The following is a 21,484-nucleotide window of genomic DNA, read 5'->3' on the forward strand; positions in this document are numbered from 1 at the left end:
GTTTCTTTTTTTCTCTTATTCCATTTATGATAATAATCATCATGGTTGTTATCTTGTTTTTTTTCTTAGTCCTGATGAAGGCCCGAAATTCTGTCCGAAACGTTGGAAGTAATAAATAAGTTTCTACTTTTATTAATTTATATGTATTTCATTGACCGCAATCCCAATCATCTTCTCCTCCTATGTAATTTATTTTAGAATGATAATGTGTGTGTAGATCTTGATCTACTTGTAATGTACAAAAAATAGTAGCGAAAAGTATTTATTTACTATTAGTCACTGATAATGAAGGATACTAAATAAATAATAGTTTTTTCTTCTGTTCCTTGTATGTTTTGACCTCCACTCGAAAACAATCTTCGTTCAATACTTTTTTTTACCCCCTTCCTAGCTATTTCTGGGGGAGGGGAGGTCTACGGGTTACTACCCTATTTTAACCATGGTGAAGGATCAAGTTTTCATTTAGTGGGATCGCCACAGAAAAATAGTCGACCTCCCGCCCGGACTAGAATCGGCGCCGCTGCGGTCACGATCCAAAACGCATTAACTCGCTCTGCTACGAACGTCCCCCCAATAAAAACATTAAACTAAATCTATACTTTAATGGACAATAGATATTAAACCCTTTATTGAATTCTGATAACTTTTTCTTCCTTGTGAAGTTCTACTCCGAATACATGAAGTTGTAAGTTGGTTCAAGGACACCTGAAAAGCCAAAAACATCATCACTAAAATAGCTGACTTATTTCAAAACATGTCTTTGAAATTTTCGAAACCATTACGTAACAGTGGTGCATTAAAGTATCGATATCAAATTCCTTGAAGATTTCTGTTTAAATAAACGTTTGAGCACTTAAATTGCAATTTTTTTTTTTCGTTCTTTCCATAAATATTCAACCATATAAAAAATAACTGTAATTTTTTTTCTTTTAGAACGACAACATATATAAAGTAGTCATTGGGACTTCTATTTCTAATTCTGATTTGGAAGTGAATCCAAACAAGATAAACATTACACCATTAACAATCTTGGTTCATTGAACTCTTTAACTGCGTTAGTAAAGGTGATGTAATGCTCAGAATACAGAAGGCGTTCACTCGTTTTCTCAATGCTCAGTTCATCCATTTTTATTATATGTAAATATGTATATGTATATAATATATAAATGTTTATATTTTATTTAATAATTATATACTCTAATGTTTGTATCTTTTATTTTTTTCATTAAAGTTAAACATCGACTTTGTTGTTTTGTCGTTCTGGTCAAAGAAAATAATTTCTCATAGATAAAAGACTTTAGTACAAATTTGCACGCTAAATATTTGTAATTATCCCATTTTCTAGATAAAAAGTACGCCATCATGCAACCAGTTATTTATACCTTACGTGACAGTTGGCGTGTAGGCATCTAAACTTTCCTCATCGAAATAGTAAGGAAATATATATATATATATATTTTTTTTTTTAGGATATTTGGTGCTTAAATTGGTGTAAATTTTTATCAGTTATCCTCTGATGTACAAGGAAGGAAACATATTTGGGGAACATATTTGTGTGAATTTTAATTGTTTTGTTTTTTCATTTAGTTGTTCGTTAACAGGTCACTTTTTATTTTTCGCCATCTATCTTCGTTTTAATTTTGTTTATAATTTGGATACGTTAATAAAGTTTATTACTGCACCATTTCGGGATATATTTGCGAACACGTTTGTACATATATATTCAATTTTAATAAAACTTTGCCTCTTGATATAAATGACGTACATAGTATGTAAAATCCATCACCGAGCATGCACGATAATGTGTTTAATGATGACAGTGTTCTATTTATTTTATAATTAATTTTATTTTTGTACTCATATTAGTTCATTTTATTAATAGTTTGATAAAGTATTAAATAAACAAAATAAAGCTCATTTAATTTTTTTTTTTTTTTTAGGTAAGTGCCTCTAGACCTCACAGACTTAAGCCGTTCAGATAATATTGAAAACTGGGTGCTGTATTAAAGAAGTGCATATGGTATTGTAAGTTTCATTTCTTGAGTTTGTATTTCTATTAATCTTTATTAACCTCATCTTTACATTAACGTACTTACCACGTTTCTGTTTTTTTTTTTTGTTTTTTTTTTCCATAATTGCTTGATTTCTTGTATTGTTCGTTATTGCGTCTGTTTGGTTAATGGTGTATTATTTGTGTTTTGACCTAGGTTTAATAATAGTATGCTATTCACATTTTGTGTACAACTTATACTTAAATCCTCTAATCTTCAAATTAATTTATTAACTAAGTATTAATTGTTGTTCCAATATCGGTTTGAAATAACCTTTAAAATTGATTGGATTATGTTATTTTTTTAAAGCACGCATGGTTTTTTTTTTTTTTTCCAATCGCTGTCTGCAATTTTTGAGGCTTCTTCATTGAGTTCATTTTGATCCTTTTTTCTATCCTTTCAAAATAAATATCAAGAAAAAAGCGTAAAATAATTTGTTATAAAAAATATAATAATATTATGAATACTTACTGGGTGTTATTTTGTTGTTATAATACATATATTTATATACTAAATGGTATATATCATTATTGAAGTTATTCCACGGTATCTCGTTTTTTCCTCGACACTTAGCCATTTTTAAAAAATGGAAAAAAAGTAGTGCTTTTATTACTAAAATCGTTTTTGATTGAAAATCACAGACTGACTTGCAAAATGGAAGTTTTAATGGTAACACTAAAATATTTAATGTTCCTTATTTTCTCCATCATTTATTTTACCGTAAGACCCTGGGATTTATCGTCTCATGGTCTGAGACAAGCTTCATTTAGCCTTGCTAACTAAACTTGGTAACTAGCCCATTATAAAAAGTTGCGGGACCAGTCTGAAAGCTATCGAGGAGTATGTCGTATGTGTGGGCAATATATCATTACAAATAGTAAACTGGGCAATACCGGATTGCAGGGTTTTAGGTTTGCCTCTAAATAGGCACCATGAAATCGGCTGTTATCTCTCTATTGTGTCGGAGAACCACAGAAACCCTGGGTAATGGTTTCTTCCTCAGTTGGAATTTTTATAAAATGGTTGTTCTTTGTACTCTCATATCTTCCTTATGACTTGAGTAATGTCTAATATATCATATTCGTTTGAATCAGACTTCTATGCACTGAATTTATAAGGCAGTAGCATATTCCTAGAAATTAATTGTTTAGAATTTGATAGAGTCTAATAATATCATATTTAATTTTTACCTGCAACTTATGTGATTAAAAGTATAAGTTATAGGTTAAGGTTAAAAATAAATTAATAAGTAAGGCTTTCCGACATTTAAGTGGACTACAAATAATATGTTGCTTACTTACCTTACAGTCTTTAAATACACGTTTGATTTTTCTTTTATACTGCATTTAAAAAATAAAATAAAAATTAATAAAATTAGACTAATATGTATTATATTTGAAAGTAAAATAGTAAAAAATTCTTATGTAAAAATATAAGCAATTAAAAATAAAAATTCTTTTGAAAGGGAATTCCATTTCGGGTTCTCAGTGGACACTTAGCTAACACTAATTTCTAGAATACATAGAAGTATATATTTTTTTTCATAGTTAAAATGTTTAATACTCAATTTATTAATAAATATTTTGAAATATTGTTTAAAAAAAAATTGTTTTTCACTTCCATATTTGGAGAAGAATAGGTAATTTTTTTAAGACAGAGAAAAGTCAGTGGAATGGATTGTTGTGATGGTTCTATACGTTTGCTAATTGCCACAAATCCCAGACATGTACAAATGCTTGATAAACAGAGGAAGCAACACACATCGGTATCCACATGCTTGTTTTGTTCTATTAAATTTTTTCGACTGTTGCTTTCGATTTACTGTATTTTCATTTAAAATAATAAAATAAAATAAAGATAGGCGAAAGGAAACGAAACATAAATATGTAGGATGTAGATAATAAAAATTTGATTATATAAATAGTGCTACCTAACCAATGAATTCAACCTTCCTTCTAGAATTTTTATCAGAAACTTTTTAATTCAATTATGTAGGCATATAATATATTTTTGAATATTTATTTGAGCTATGATAATTTAAAATTAGACTGTTAAAGTTAATTAACAAGTTCTGAAACAATGTATTTACACCGAATCGATAGAATTTTGAAATATACAATCTTAAACATGATTTAATTTTTTAATCAAAACGTTGAGGAAATTCTTAAAAATTTAAAACACATAGCACAAATAATCATCTGTTGACAGTTGTAAAACAATGCCAACTGAAAACAAACGTATGGATGCAGTGCAAGCTCCCTTTGATTTGTGTACAAAGAGCGATACCCGAGGAAGCTCCCGCAAAATCACACCAATTTGTACCAGCCAATCCAAATAGCCCATCCACACTTTAAGAGATTGGTAGTTTTCGGTAAAAGTTGACCATTCATTACTTTTTTAAAATATATTTTCATCGATAAATGTTTGATATGATTAACACCCGTATTTTTTGCTTATGTTCAGCTTTCTTTTCTTTTTTTTTTCTTCTTTCAGAAAATTATATAGTGGCTTCGCCACCCTGTCTGTTTAGATTCAGTTTGGTTTTCACTGAGCCCATTGTTTTATTGCACTTGAAGGTTCGTTGGTAACTAGCTTGCTGTGTTGACTTTTTAATGATGAAAGTTAACTGTTTTCGTTAACCGCTCAATAATTGCAAGCATTAATTACCGCGGCGCTCCTCCGGGGTCTAGGCCACTTAGACAGCAGTAGCCCGGCTGGGATGACGTTGTTTCGCCGATGATTGCTATAATTTAGAGCTGTGTATTAGCATAGAGAGTGTCGTGGCTACCGTTAGCCGAGTCGGTTTGTCCCGGCTCAAGTTGTTGAAGCGATTTTATGACAGGAAGTTTTTTTGTGAGTACCCCGAGGTGGGGGGTGTGGTACTTGTACCAGGTCCCTGAGGTGGCTCTAATAGTCGGGGGGCCATGTTTTCTCATTCCGAAAATCGATACCAGTCCACCGGCATACGGGCTCCTTATAACTCTCCTCTCTTTGGTGTACACACTGTTACTTAAATATTTTTCGTTATTGATAATAAAGAAATATATGAATTTAAATAATATGTATATCAATTAAAATGGCCTCATAATAGTCACTACAAATTTATTATTGATTTCACTATGTTTCGGCCCAACAAGCCGTCTTCAGATACAAAATCTACAAGGGTTCATAATTATTCTACTGCGATACATAACGCATAAATTAGTTATTAAGTGTTGCTTAACACGCATGACTCTATTAAAATTGCCGTCAGTCAAGCTTTCATAAAATAAATACTATTTACAATTAACAAAATCTGAATCAAAGCTCGTGGTTTCCGATTATTACATCTACTTGACAAACACTCTAAACTTCTCATTTACTGTAAAGAAAAGAACTTATACACTATGATAATCAGACCTATTTAGACATACGGACTTGAGCTTCAAGGCTTCATCAATTTTTATTAATTTAAATCAATAATTTGACATCAATCCTATTCTGGGTTGTATTTATATTTATTTAATAAAAGCATGACTGATGGAAATTGTAAGATAGTTATGTTACTGGAATCGCACACCTGACCACCTAAAATCAACTTTTAAAGGAAAAAAAATATGAACATAAAACTTAAACCTTGTTATTATTTGTTTATATGCAATGTGTGCGTTCTTCTTTCTTTCACAAAAAACAAATTGGTTTCAATACTACAAGACTGTCATATTATATATGGCCATACCTTATTGACATACTCAATTTTATCGTATCATCAATAGCATTTCTTCTACTAGTACTTAAATAATTTTTAACAATACAATTGGCACTGTTACATCTACAACTAGGATTTAGTCCAACAAACAGTAATTATTAATAATTATAGATTTTTTTTTTATTATAAGTCGATATGAACACTTACTATTGAAAATTTATTTTGGGAACATCTCGTGTATTCAAGTAAATTTTTTATTGGAAATACTGATTCATAACACTTATTTGACAAAGGAAACTTTAAATTTAATATTTTTTTGTGTATAATTGTAATTTGTTAAAAAAAAAAAACCTTTTTTTTCAGTTATGGATGAATTAACTTTTGCTAATTAAAATCCTCAATTGTAAACTTAAGCTGGTATAGTATTAATAAAAAACATAAATTCAATTAAACGATTTTTTTTGGCTAAAGATGGATGACGAGCTAATAAAGTTTGGTAACTACTGTGATAAGGGATAGGAAATATACGTGCTTCCTAATATTTAAAACTAAACTATCTAAAACGAATAAAATATTTGTCTTGAAAATAATTTACACTTACTTTAATAATTGTAATTGGATTCCTTAGTACTCGAAAATAGCCTAGTGGAGAGTCCACAGCAAAAGAGATACAAAATTTGTTGGTTGACTTTATAGTCAACTTACAATCTTATGATTGTATGTAAGTTCAAACTCTCCCGCAATGCAGCAGCATCCTTTCGGTAGCAAACCCTCCAAATTATTTACATCTGATAATTATAAATAAAAATTCAGTGCTTAAAATCTTCATACGAGCTAGTGTCGGTCTGCGAGATATTATAAAAAGCTTGATTTGAATAAGGATGATAAGTAGAAAACATGGGGAATATTGGGATGAGAGAGTGGTGGTGTGGGCAGGCGGGGAGTAAGAATGTTTAAGTTCTGTGGTATGGGGTATGAAGGATCTTGTTCGCTGTGAATGGACTGAGTTCATGAATTGAAGAGGGTTAGAGATAAAAGAATGGTTGAGGGAATTGATAGTTAACAAGTATTGTTTATGTTAAGTAGGGAAGATCCTCTTGAGTTCAATGTAAAGATGAAAAATTGAATAATATTTATCCTACCTAACTGTAGATTATCTGGGTAGTGAACAAGGAAAGTAAAAAATGGCTTTGAACTGTTTATTAATGACCATTATTTCAACCCACACTGCTGATTGTGGAGGTGTTAATTTGTTTGTTTATTAGTGTACACCTCCGCTAATCACAACAGCCCTGAAAAGCACCTGCAGTGTGGGTCGAAACGTTGGCCATTAAAAAATAGTTGAAAACTACTATTTATTTGGGAAAGGATGGCCTTTTTTTTTATGTTAGGATCTACTTTTGTGAGATTGTGACATGATTTAAAATTTATTAATGCGCATTTGGCGCCATTGACTCTCCATATATAGTGAACCTCACTATATCCTTTAAAAGACCTATGGGTAAAGGAAGGAAGCATTATCTACATCTTTTGTACTGAATTATTATTTATTTTGAATCGAGGGTACGAAAGAAAAAAAAAACTATGCCGAATGATTGACAGCTATCGGAAAATCATTCGTCCTACGAGTCGACGAGGACTACTCCACCCCAGTCTACACTAAATGCGGAGTATGACATAACAATTAGAATAAAAATAGAAAGAGTGTAAAAAGTTACATAAAGCTATATGAACAAATTATAATTGATAAAATATAAATATAGATAGATGGATAGAAAACTAATTCAGTACTATTATTAATTAGTTTTCTATTCATATATATTTATGTGGTATTAACTTAATTTATTGCATTTTGCCCTGCAAACTGGAAAATCTTTAGTTGCCAATCTTTTTTTTTTTTTTTTTTACTATTTTTTACCTTAGTTAACCGCCACCCGGACTATTTTCCTATAACCTGTTTTTGATTTTTTATAAATATCAGACATCAATCATAAATGTCAATCATCTTTATGTAATATATCTTAGAAAATTCGGCCGAGTTGCGGTGAAGAAAAGAACAGAATAGTAGTACAGGTTTCTATATATAAGCTCTGCCCTACAAAGTGCGTTATTACGTTTTCTATTATTTTGTACTTATGTATAAATTATACCACTTTTATCACCTTTCTATAATAAATTACAAAAGGAAATATATTAATCTTCCAATATATATGTAATATAGCTTATTATATTTTGTAAAAAAACAACACCAGAACTGTATAGATTATCTTCTCGTTACAGACATATGCTGCTATAGTCGCACCGGATAGATATCCTTACGTTAGGAGTTTTATTTGTGTATGCACTTATATTTAGAGATATATACTTACCTGTAATTTACAAAATTAACAACAGGTGAGGATTAAAAATATTAAGGTAGAATTTCATGGTCGTATAGAAAAACAATAACCAATGGCAATTAGTGAATTTAATTTACGTTCATAATTATTAAGCCCCAACTTTTCAGTATTCTGGTGTCCTCCAACATGAGAGTTGTAGCAATTTCTTTTATTAATGGGTAGCAATTTTTATGCCACTTAGCTTGATGTTGTTTGGAGTATGTCCAGGTTTATAGACTGTAACCAATTGTAAGTCAAAATGAAGGTTTGATATAATGATAATGATGATAAAATAATAGGTTGTCGATGCAAGAGATAAATTTTAGACAGGCCATTGGTCAGAATTTTGGTGCTGCACCTTAAAAAAGCATTCAAGCTATTTCAAAAATTCCTTTCATGGGTTTCACAAGCATTCATCTGTAGAATCGAGGACAGGTTCAACGGAAGTCCCCTTAGGTTAAAAGCACGTCTAGATATCCCTGTGATGGGGCTGCAGTTCTCAGAAGGCTTCTCCAGCTACCTGTTCGTTCTCCTACCACGCCCAACCTACAAATCTGTATCTACTAGTCGAAGGAATTCCAAGCAGCTTGAAGAAAATAGTAGTATTGTACAATAATAAAAATTCATGCAAATTCTTCTCATATCTCCGTGAAACGTGGTATAGACTCTTGTTGGTATATCGTTTACCCTGTTTAAGTTGCATAAAACTTCTTTCTAACCTCGAAATGTTAATCGGAAATCCTTATTTGTTCTATATTATGCTCGTGTTCTATTAATTATTTGTTTACCGATTATATTAGGGGTATTCATGATGTTGTGCTAAATGTAAAATGTTTTACCATGTTAAATGTTATAACTATAGGATTGTGAGCAGCTCTATTTGAAGTCATGTTAAACGTTAAATGCATAAGAGCCCCTAGCGGATTTTCTCAGGAACTTTTTTGATAAGCCTTAATGTTTATAACCTTTCCTTCCTGAGCCTCATGTTATTGTTTACTTCGAATTTGATTTAAGTTTTAGTTTTGATTTAAGCAATTTATTATAACATGCCTTGAGTGAGTGAAAAGTGAAATTTGTGCGAAAGTTTATCTTATGAGTGTCTTGTTGATCTTCAAACTTGTGAGGAAGAGAATCAAGATGAGCTAATTGACAACTGTATTGAATGTTTTTGAGTTTAGGTTGTTACTAATTTTCAATATTTTATTGTGCATCTTTGAATAAAATTATTATGTTCTAAGAAAAATGATATCTAATAAAAGTTGTTTTTATGTCAATAACCCACTTTTTTAGTATTTATTGTATTAATGAGCCCATTATCCTCCTATCTTCAAACCTTATGTATTGTTTAAGAATAAACAAGTTGTATTATTAAAGTTATCTATTGTGATTTAATAACAGGGGTATGAAATAATAACTAGCACAAACACGAAAGAACTAACCTGACAACAAACAAAAATGTTGGCGAGCTCAACTGGTCTATTGCGTGACGTCATTTTCCATTTAACAGACCAAGTAACAGACTTTCAGCCATGTTACATGTTATTTCGTTTTACCACGGCCAAAGAAGGCAATTTTTTTCCATTTAAAAAAATTTTAAGTGTGAGTTTAATATTCCACTAAGGAATTTAATACAACCACTACCCTGCCCTTTTGTGTGATAAGATGTAGCGGATGAGAGGGTACGTACATAAACTCCAATAAGTTTTTCAAAGGACTTCCAACTTTCTGTAGTTACCCCACTCTATTCCAACTTTTTAGTTTTGATGTTTCTTATTTATTTTAAATTTCCACCGAACTCTATTCAATTTTTTTTTTTTTTTTTTTATGGAGGGGAGGAGGATAAACTCTTTTTTTGTTTTCTTTTTGCGCCAAAACTTAAAAAAAAATAGTTAATCATTTAACTGGTTAATTAAAAATTAAATCTGGCTAAACTTGATTGGTAAAATATCGATTTGAAAATTATTCCAAGTTGAATCTGACCCTGAGGCATGATTTGAGCTGATATTTCTGGGGATATAAAAAAAATAATTAGAAAATGTTTTTCCTTTCTATTTACTTTTTTAATATCTAAACTAAGAGACAACTAAAAATTTAACAGTCACCATGCAAGATAATTAAATAAGGTTATTCAATTGTTGAGCAATATTAAAAGATTTATGTGCAAATAATTGAGTCATTAAATATTGTTTTACGTTTTTATTGCTCTATTTTCTTTAATTTTTTTATGACTCGTTGTTAGTTAAAAAGTACCTTTAGCATTGTGTTACTATATTTTATCATCTTTTTGTTTATAGAGAAACCATGTTTTTCCCTTACTACCATTTGGGCTATATACTGCGAGTATTAATAGAAACAAGATGTCATTTCGAAAGACATTTTCGATGATTGTGTATATAGTATATTTTTACTACAAACTAGTTTACCATATAAAAATGTTCATTGTTTATGCTAGCTTGAATGTGGTTATGATATAATGAAAAAATAAGTTTTCCTGTTGTCTTTTTTTGAAAACCCGTCGTAGTGGTTGTCCGTCCTTGAACCTTCATTGGATCATTTCTGTCCTCTTCTTACCTACCTCTAAATGTTTTATTCCAATATTTATTTATACGACCAAACATATGAACCTTTTTCAATATTATAACGATTAATCTTGGTAATATTTAGCTAGTTCACTCTCTTATTTTTACGGATTCACGAATCCAGTAAATAAAAAAACAAAATATAATCCCTAGCTCCCGACGCGTAGTATTGATCCAAAACCTTTGTGTAAGTGTAATTGAGAGTTTTGTGCGTGACCGGCGGAGTCCACCTTTGTGTGATTCATTCCAAGGATTGATTTTCAGACCCATACCTCTTTGATGAAGCGTCGTACATTCTGAAGCAGGTGAGAACTTGCAGAGTTCTGACCTCATCACTTTTCCAAAAATTTCGATTAGTATTTCCGAAGTGAAAGAAGAATTTTTCCCTATGAGTTAAGACTCGGTATTTTAAGTTAAAAAAATTAAATAATCATTTAATAAATTATTATAAATTTTTTTTTTACTTTCACTTACCTATTCTTTATTATTATTCATTTCACACCATACTCTACCTACTTCGCAATCACCTACGTGTGGAATATATTAGGTTGTAAAATAACTTCTCAGATTTTTGTGCAATGAACTCCTCTATGTGCGTTTTGCAGTCCTCGTACGAATTAAAGTGTTTCCCGTTAAGAGAATTTTGAAGGGCGCAAAATAAGTGAAAATTTGTTGGGGCAAGGTCTAGTGAATAGGGTGGGTGGTAGGTAGGACGGGCTTATCGTGGTGGAAAACTATGCCTTTGCGATTATGAGACACAAATGATTTGAGGCACTTGCATGAGATATGTTGAGCGTTTCCGCGATATCCCGTGTCGTAGAGTGAGGGTTGTCTGTGACCAATGCTTGAATTTGGTCATCATTAACAGTTGAAGGACGATCCCAGCGCTTTGCGTCTCTAAGTAACAATCTCCGGTTCTGAACCGCCCTAACCATTTACGGACGGTGCTTTCTCCTAAGGTATCATCGCCATACATACTAAAAATTTTGTTAACTGTCTGTACAACGGGTTTTCCTTTTTGGAAATAATAAATCATTAAATGACGAAAATGAATTTTTTTCTCTTCCATTTTGAGCAAGCAAAATACCACTTGAAGATAAGGAATCTGATGAATAAAAGCACTTTACTAATCCTTTTTTAGAATATGTAAACATTGTTGACCAAGTACACATGATTTTATAAACACAGAGAGTATTAAATTGAAATATTGAAAACGCTAAGAACTTATTTTACAAGCCAATATATTAAGGGAATATTGTAATCTAGCAAAATTTCGAGTTCGAGTATTTCAATGGAAATACACGTTTTGAAATCCCTTGAGTCCAAATAACCGTCTCAGGGAATTATCTCTGTGTATATCCGTGTGAACAGGCTAGGTCAAATACAAACAGACTAACAAAACTGAAATTGCTTATTCAAGGTGGGTATATGCCTGGAATATGACAGCAGGTTTTTCTTTTTATTTTTTGACTAACGATTTTGATTAAAGCCAGCATGTCAATGTATAAGTAAATGGTCTTTAACGTCAGTTAGGTCTTATCCTTATTGATATTGTCCAACAAAATCACTTAAATAATGATATATATATTTTTTAAACTTTCTCCTATGTATCTTTAATTTTATTGAGTTGAAAAAAAAATTAAAATTATTGTCAGTAATAACAAGCAGTGAATAAATACAAAAAAGTTAGAGAGTTTTAGTTATAACTTAAGAAGAATAAGAGAAAAATAGAAACATCTGATTAGAACTGGAAAACCGAGACCACCCGATCATTCCCGATTGCATAACGGCTTCGATATGTTTTGTTAACTGTTGTATTCTTGGGAGGGACAAAATTTTATATTCGTTATTCCTACCTCGAAAGTAAATAATCTAAAGTATGAATTTTTATAGCAACGGAATTTTTTTTTTTTTTTCATAATTTTTGCCTTCTCTTATCTTAAATATTGACTATACTTATGCTCAGCGGAAAAAATATGTTCAAAATGCACTCGTGTACAGTTGAGTAAATGTAACTAGTGTCTTTTACATCTGAGGTACGAATTTTCTTCGGATTTCATTAATCCCTCTCCCCTCCAATCAAAATAAAGTTGGATTATCATAAACTTTTATTAATGCATAACAAAACTCACTCACAACCTCCCCCCGGGCATTGATGAGGCCCGTTAGCCAATGGGTGGCACTCACAAAAAATAATCGTGGGAGTGACGAATCCTCCCTACGAAAAAGCCACGTCAAGAACGTGTATTTCCTAATACATCGCGCGAGGACTTAGGCCTCCATGGTCTGTCGCCCATACAATAATAATATATTATGGCATACAATAAAACAAAATACGCTGTTATTTTCATTGCGACTTTACGTGTAATGTTTAACCCTACTTAGGATTACTTATCCGAGGAAAACGAATTTTTTCCCCCTTGTAGAGTTAATGGGAAATTATTTGCTTGCTTGGTCACGTAGGGTTGTGAAATAGTCCAAAGAATACGAAAGAAAAAACTATTTTAAAACTACTGTTAATTATAACTGTCTGTTTCAGTTTGAACAATAGTAATGTGTAACGGTTCCCATGAAGGCGTACATTGTGTATTCTGAAATGTTCTGTTGAAATATACCACAATGCTCTTGGAATTTGTTCGGCTTCTATAAATATTAAGTAAGCAAATGCATGCTACGTTTCTTGAAAATTCAATTTTTTCATTCACAATGCATCGACCTCTAAATGCATTTTTAAAAATTGTATTCCTCTGTCGAGAATACAAATTTTGAAAGCTCTGCTATAGTTGTTCTTTTCTGTCAGTTCCTCACTACCCACTTAATAAACTTAGTGCTTAAGGTATTCAGGTATATTCAAAGTGTTCTCAATTTGTGTGCTCAAACCAATGTGTGCCCCATCACATTATAAAATTCAATGCCCACTACAACAAAATTACAACTCAAAATCACCTTAAAATGTAGGCTACTACAGAAAAAGGAAACAGTGCAGAATCAAAATATATATTGGTATATATATTCATGCTAAAAACCATAAATTCAGAAATAGGGGTTATGGAAAAAAATCTCAATTTGCTTCTTTTGAAAACCTTGTAAACACAAGGTCAAAATTGTGACTTTGGAGGCCTTGGTTTGAGACCTCATAAGCTTCTTACTCAAAATTTAGAGGCACATCTAAATAGTATCACAAATAATGTATTGCTATTTATTAATTTATACTACTTATAAAATTATTTGATAACTTATTATTTGTTGTAATATTGTACTCAAAAAACACTTAAACGTTTATAGAAACCCATAGGCTTATGTGGATCAAATGTACCAATGGACGAAGTAGTGAGAACAGTGGTAAGCAAAGATGGATGTAGCCTCTTGTCTTACATTGTGCATCACACTAGCGTTAATCCAGTACATAGACCAGTTGAGGTCATGGAAACCCTCCATTTTATCGTATTCCATCTAATTAACGTAAAGCTCCATATATTCTTGATAAAGGGAGACTTTACATTGTTTTAATTTAATAATCTTAAATTTATGATTGGAATATTTTTTTTTAATGAGGTAAATAAAAGAAGAAACAAATTCCCGTATCCAATTCAAGGCCCTTATTGAATTGAGAACCATTTACCACCTGCTATTTACACCCTTACTCTTATCAGCTGTTGACATAAGCAGAACTTATCTTATCCTTGATCGTTTCCTGCTAGAAGTAGTTATAGGATGAAGTGGATTAATATATATAAAATTTTGTCCACACCTGCTCGAGGTCAAGTGTCCTATGATTACAAAACTTATTAAATTTTTTTTTTATTGTAAATATGTCCGCATTGTCAATATTTTTTAATCTGGTACTATTTAATTAGTTGTATTCTATTGTATGTGTAATAAGTATTCTCCTAACACCTTAAGAATAAGCCTGGAAACACAAGTCCAAACACCTTAGTCCTGGAAAATCCAAGAGCCCGAGGAAAAATAAATTACTTCACCCCAACTTTTTATTACTTTAATGAAAACTAAAGATTTTTACTAGAAAAAATTGATCACTTTGCCAATTGTGGCTGGAAATAAAAAATTCATTTTTGGTTTGGAGCTACATGTCTTTAAAACTACATATAACACTAGAAAAAAATTTTTTAGTTGTTTTCCAATCAATCTTTTTTTCGAAATAACGAAAAATCAATATTTTGTATATTTATTTTGGAAAATATCATGGAAACTACTAGTTCAATAAACCACATAAAGATTTCTATCAGCTCTCAATTAAGGAGTAACAGTTTCCAGAATTTTCACCAATATAAAATTTGGTTGGAAAAAACTTTTGGTTTATGAAAAACCCTATTTCTGAAACTATGACGTAGAGATGTCTATTAGCACCTGAATTGGAGCTAGTTCTGTGTACTATATATAGTTGATAACGTTTTTCTTCGTAGGAGTAGTAGTTTTCATAACACTAAGTCCAAGAGCAGAAGAAGAGAAACAAAGAGTTATTTTACTAAAAAATGTATTACTTCAATGGTAACTATATGCAGTTATCACTTAAAATAGATAAATCAGCTAAACGTTATAACGTGAGGGAATAAAAAATGGCGGTTGTTACAATAAAATATATTTTTGGATTCTGCAGCGATTGCAAAACTCTCATGAATATCATGAAAAATGCTGCTTTTATGATATTCATGAGAGTTTTTAGGGTATCTCCAAATGAAAATGAGGTTTTTCTCAAATGTAATAAACTTCAGGGGACGTGTGCATTAAATACTTCAAATTTACTTTTTAATCACATTTGCAGTATCCTTTTTATAGTCTTGGTTAAAATTAAACCTTTTTCTGACTGAACGTAACGCGCACATTACGTTTTTGAGCTCGAAAGAACACAAAATTGTTTTTGTAAAAACCGCCATTTTGTAATCCCTCTCACCATGTTTAGCAGATTCCTCTACTTTGGCTAGTCACTGAATATAGTTTCCATTAAGTTAATTTAAAATTGGGATGAAATAAATTCTTTTTTTCTCCTCTCGGGCTCTCTAACTTAGTGTTATGACCGGTCTAATCAGTTCTGTAGCCAGGTTCTCAGGGCTCTCTGACACGTACTTCCATTTTTATAACTCACTTATACAGCAGTCCGAGTTTATAAGGTATAATATACTCTATTAGATTAGAACGAAGTCGAGCGACCATGAAGAGGTCAGAGCTGCAGGGTCGAATGTCGTATTCCGTAATGAGTCTGAAAGCAGTTAGCGACTGACCACCATGACCCAGTTTTCAGTTGGGAGCGAGAGCAGTAACTTTGTTGGGAAAGGCAGGTTATGATTTGCTAACTTGGGATGCTATTGGGACCATCCGGGTGTTAATTTTCTCACCGCTATAAAAACAGTACTACACGCCTTCGCGGCTCAGGTCCAAGTGTAGAACACTTTCCGATAAGATATAGCACAGCAGTGCATGCTCGTTAGAAAAACCTTATCGTCTGTTCCAGTTTCAACAGGATATTGCCTAAGGAATTACAGTTAAAACATATATCATATATTTTAATGATGCTATATTTGTTCAACCTGTAGATATTATATCAGGAGAAGATAGTTGGGGGTCCGGTCAGTGAAGGACAAAGATATGCAGAAACTTATTTTAAAAGGGCCAACGTTTCGACCAAAATTTCAGGGCTAAGAGCGAAACACAAGAAAACAATGATGTTAAAAGGAAATACAGAATATAGTTACTTTAAATTACGTAAAATTTTAATTTTTAATAATTTTCAGTTTGTACATATATTTATTTACGGGATTATCATGTATATAATTTTAATCTTCAAAATCAAAAACTGATATCAATAATACTAATACTGTACATTTTCTTCCAATATTACTTTTGTATCTATACTATCTGTTATTTTCTTATATTCTGTATTTCCTTTATTCATTGTGGTTGTTATCTTGTTTTTTGTTCTGTCCTGATATGATAAAGTCATGAAATTCTAGCCAAAACGTTATGACGTTAGTAAGTTTTTAATTGTTTTATGACGCATCTCCAACGCTTCTCCTCATTTCATATTATTCCTTTTAGGACGCTTATTATTTCCTTTTAATTGGTTACTTATAAATCACCTATGTGTTTCAAATACGTAGTATAATTTTTATTAATTTATTAATAACGCTGCCGATTATCCAGCTCGTAGCGCCTCAATAAAATGTTTCCAAATTGTTAATTCAACTTATGTGGTATTTATGTCTATTCTATTCACACCCATTTGCTTGTTGGGCTTTTCAAGTGTGTAGAGAAACCCTTATGAATTGATTGGCCAATCGCATCCTTCATATCTTGAATACTGACAAGTTATAAGTAACTATAACACATATTTTACAAGAAGTAACTCAGTACTGAAAATAAAGATTTCCATTTGGTTCCGCTTTATAAATTTTAAATTTGACCTTGATACCTGATTTCAAGGCAGAATTTCTTCTAATTCAACTTTCAGTGATCATATTTAAGTACAAAAGCTTTCATGTTCACTGAAAGGAGAACGTACATAATTTAAAAAGTTATTAATGGTATCAAAATCTCATGGGCTCAGTCGGTCACTTGGACTTAAAACAAATATTTAATACTTTACAAACATATACAAAACAATTCCAATAAAGCTAAAAACATTATCAGCAAAGTGACGGATATTTTAATAGAAATTCTAAGCTATCACAAAAAAAAAAATAATAATAAAATAATCAAACAGTTACTATACAAAACTGTAATACCCCTATAATAACTACAGAAACTTAGAGGCCATTCAAGACAATTTCTGAGGATAGTAAACAGCTCGGTAGAATTTCAAGCATGTTGTCTGACCTATCGTTTGGGATGATAAAACGGTACACATACTTACTGACACAAAACGTCTTATCTCTTACTACCATATCCGACAGCCCATTCCTACAAAAAATACTATTACTAAAAAGTACCTCCACAAACGTACCAAACATGCACTAATAGATAATACATGAACATTGTTTTGGAAATTTATAAAACTTTTTTATTGTACATATTTTATTTTTGGACCAAGTATATCAATTGTTTATTTCTTCAATGTTCATAGTTCATTTTGATTTACTCTATTTGCTCTTTATTTAATTTTTTCTATTGTGTAGGATTTTTTTTAAAAACCTATACTTGAGGATAGGCTTTTCAGTAATTAGTTTGTCTTGTCTTTGGGAGTCAAAGGATTATTTTGCATTTAAAGAGTACTAGTTGTCTCTTACCTTTTTATAATGTTATATTCAATATTTTTGCGAAAATTCACCTGCAATTCTAAATATGTATAATAAAAATTAGATCAATTTTGCGCTTAGTTATTTTTAAAAATCGTCTAAAAAACACAGCGTTATCGTGAAGATTATACAGGATTTTTATGAAGTCTATATAAATCTAATTTTTTTAAAGTTTAATTTTCTTTTTTCCCACGAATTTAAAAATAATATTTCTCGTAAAACTTTAAAGGCTCTGATTTTTTCGAGGATTTATATTTTTGTAAAAAGTTGGTCGGGTGTTAAACTTCGTCTACGGCATCTTAACATAATTTTTATTTTCTAATGAACTCATCGATTAAAGTACTTAAACCAAGCGTGTCTAACTAAAAGGCTGCCTTGCGTTCAGTCATAATTTATGGTTTTAAGATTTTATAGGGTAATCATTTTTCGGCAGTTGATGTCTTACTATTTTAGGACATTAACTTGGGTTTTTGTTGTTTATAAGACTTTTTTTATACAAAGAATTTGTCGATTGCTTGTCGTTTTTTGCCCGAGTTAGCTTCTTTATTGCTTTTCTTCCCGATGGCCGAAACAGTATCCGAGTAGAAAAAAAAATTGTCCCGCATTCTTTCTACTGAGCTCCATCAAGATTAGTCCTATCACCACATTCATGGTGTGATATGTTAATTTAGTTTTGATAACATTTCAAAATAGGCTTAAGGTAGAAATGAGCATTTAATCGTTTTTCAGAGAATATTTCATTGATAAGAGAAAAAACAGAAATGTTCAAGTTTTATGTTTTAATAAAATAATAAAACCTTTAAAATAAAAAAAAATAAAAATGCACAATGCTACAAAAAATGTAAATGTGCTCTATTCTATTTTGTCTAAATAGGATGAGAATATTTACTAATTTAGTTTCCCATATTAAATTTGGACCTTTATATATTTAGTATGTAAATTTTGCACGGTTATCCCTCATGCATCTCACATATTTTTTTTCTTTTTTATAAAGGTACATTCACTAATCCTCTTTGTTTTTCGACTCTAAAATCGAATTTATTTAATATTGGACAAAAATAGGAGTAAACAAGATAAATCCCCAAGATGCTTGGTTATAAAAAAATTAATGTTTGCACAGTTAACATTTTACTGCTATACATTACTGTTTTGTTTCCTTTGACCGTGGCAAAAAAAAAAAAAAAATTACTTTTAACGATTTAGATTCAATTAACTGGAAGAGTTATACAATAATTTAATAACGTGGTATGAAAAAGGATTTTTATATAAATGATACAAAATTAATATTTTTTCATTACAGTTTATTAGATAAGTCTTTATTATTATTTTGTAATGGCCATATTCCAAGTATAGTAACCTAGACTGTTTTTTTTCTCTGCTGGGACTTTCCCCTAGGTAAAAAAGTAACTGAATTCTTCGGTACTTAAAGCTACTTTCAAATATAGTGTTACAAAATATATTTTTTATATCTTATAGTTTAGGAGACATAATACAATGTACAAAAAATATTTTGTATTTTGAGAAAAATATATACTAACATATTACTTTGTATTTTAAAAACTTATCTACAAAAATACATGAGTGTAATTTTTATTTAAAATACTTTTCTTCCAAAATATTAAAAGTATTTTGACTTTGAAATACTTATGTATTTAAAAATATGTACGTGAGAATCTCGCGCATTAGATTAGATGTTTTAGGCTCCAGTATTTGTTGGCAATTTTATTATTTCTGGACAAGGTATGGAACTTACTTGGGAGAGAGGGAGTGGGAGGTAGAAATCTCTATTAAACAAATAAAATATCTTTTTTATTCATTCATTTCCATTAGTTCGTACCATAAGAAATTCAGGAAATTAAGCTAAAAACTGTAAATGAAGGCTTTCTAAAACGAAGAGAGATGGATAAATTTTATAATAAAAAAAAAAAAATAGTTACTTGCTTATCTGTGAATATTCTTATACAAATTGTCCACGTGGTTTATTTAAACTAATAAGGTTGTGGTTAGTAAATAAAAGTGTATTAACAAATTAAGTTGAAAGGAAAAGAGATAGTGATGGAGGACTGTGACGGAGAGAGGAACATGTTCCTACCTGCACTGGATGTACGTTGACCTTCAGCGTAAGGCTTAGTCCTGCCTCCACGCTCCGTTAGTATTTTCTCTCTCTTCGCTATTCGGTACCTTATGTCGAGGGAATGAGTTAATTAACCTTAATCTGATCTTAGGTTATGGATACAAAACTGAAAAAAAAAATTATTCTCTCTGGTTTTTTATTAAAAAAAAAAAAAAAAAAAGTAAAAACTAGAAACCTTTAGAACATTGTTTCCCAACCTTTACTATTGGTGATGGAACCCTTTTGGTACTAGTGGGAAAATGGCGGAACCCCTACATTGTTATTTGATACAAATATAGTATCAAATGCCATCTTTTCAGTAAGCTTATGATACTTAAACAAAACCTGTGAAAAATTGAAGAAAACTTCTGAAAATTAAAGAGATGGGCAAGGTTCAAAACTGTTAAGTTGACGTGAAATGACCCATTCCTAAATTATTTCGCCGAATCCCTAAAAGAAGAATCCCCGTAAGTCACAGATACATTTTCCTTTAAAGTTTTGGGATGCGCGCTTTGCACCATAATTTTACTTTATTTCACTGAATTTGAAGATTCCTAAGTTAGGTTTCGGCAAGAATTCCAAAATCATTAAAAGTTTAACTAAATACTTAGAAATAACAATGTTCTATTTAAAATAATTTGTAAAGTTGAAATAAATTTTCTGTATTTAGCTTCCTTAAGTCCTTTCATATTTTATTCGAACACTACGGCCTATCGATTTTCCAGACTAGTTTACACTGAGCGTGTTAAGAGCTAGACACTATCGATCGTGAAGAGTAAATTAATAACATAGGTAAACACAAGGCAATAAATCGTTTGAAAAAGGAAAAATATGTAATTACTGTAAATTATTGATTATTTTTGAGCCTTAAAAACATTTTTCTTTCTTAATTTAGTCACTAGTACACAATGGTTGGATTGTTTTTGTTTTGAGTTATGATGACTTCAAAATATTGTTATTTTTGTTCATTTGTAAAAAAATATGTTCAATAAATAACTGATTTGTATACAATTTCATTCTATTATTTATTATTTATTAGTTACTTCTAGACAAGATTGATTTTATAAAATTTGAAATAATTATATTGCTGCTTGCCTGTCCATAATATGAGTAGTATTGAAAAAAATGTTAATTTCATTATATTGTTATTATATCATTATGTTATTTCTATTTATTATCATAAATGTATTTAAATATTTTACATGAGCTTGAGTGTTCACATAAGTCTATTTTTAACTGAACAAATTTAGTTTTAAATTCTGAATCTGTTCAGTCAAGAACTAATTAAAAAGTTGTAACCTTTCGTAAAGAAAGAAGTTTTAATTTTATTGTTTGTTAGTGAAATTGTACTTAGCTCTACCGTGAAGTAAGCTATCGATGTTTATTTGGATCTAAAAATTTTATTATTCCTAGTTTTCTAATGAT

General features: G+C 30.7%; 1 protein-coding gene across 5 annotated transcripts in view; it reads left to right on the plus strand.

The window, feature by feature from the left end:
- The window catches only part of Pli (E3 ubiquitin-protein ligase pellino), a 145,867-nt gene that overhangs the window by 55,651 nt on the left and 68,732 nt on the right, over positions 1 to 21,484 (plus strand). For 3 of the 5 annotated variants that reach the window (XM_024360072.2, XM_067045040.1, XM_024360075.2), the window contains one exon: positions 1,941 to 2,025. The exons of the other annotated variants lie outside the window; for them this stretch is intronic. In XM_024360072.2, the coding sequence (XP_024215840.1) occupies positions 2,018 to 2,025 (8 nt within the window). In that variant the 5' untranslated portion in view covers positions 1,941 to 2,017. The remainder of the gene's footprint in view (positions 1 to 1,940; positions 2,026 to 21,484) is intronic. 5 annotated transcript variants of the gene reach the window in all.

Source organism: Halyomorpha halys, unplaced genomic scaffold (genome assembly GCF_000696795.3).
Source record: "Halyomorpha halys isolate HHAL.00 unplaced genomic scaffold, Hhal_1.1 Scaffold251.1, whole genome shotgun sequence".
In the NCBI taxonomy this organism is placed as follows: domain Eukaryota; kingdom Metazoa; phylum Arthropoda; class Insecta; order Hemiptera; family Pentatomidae; genus Halyomorpha; species Halyomorpha halys.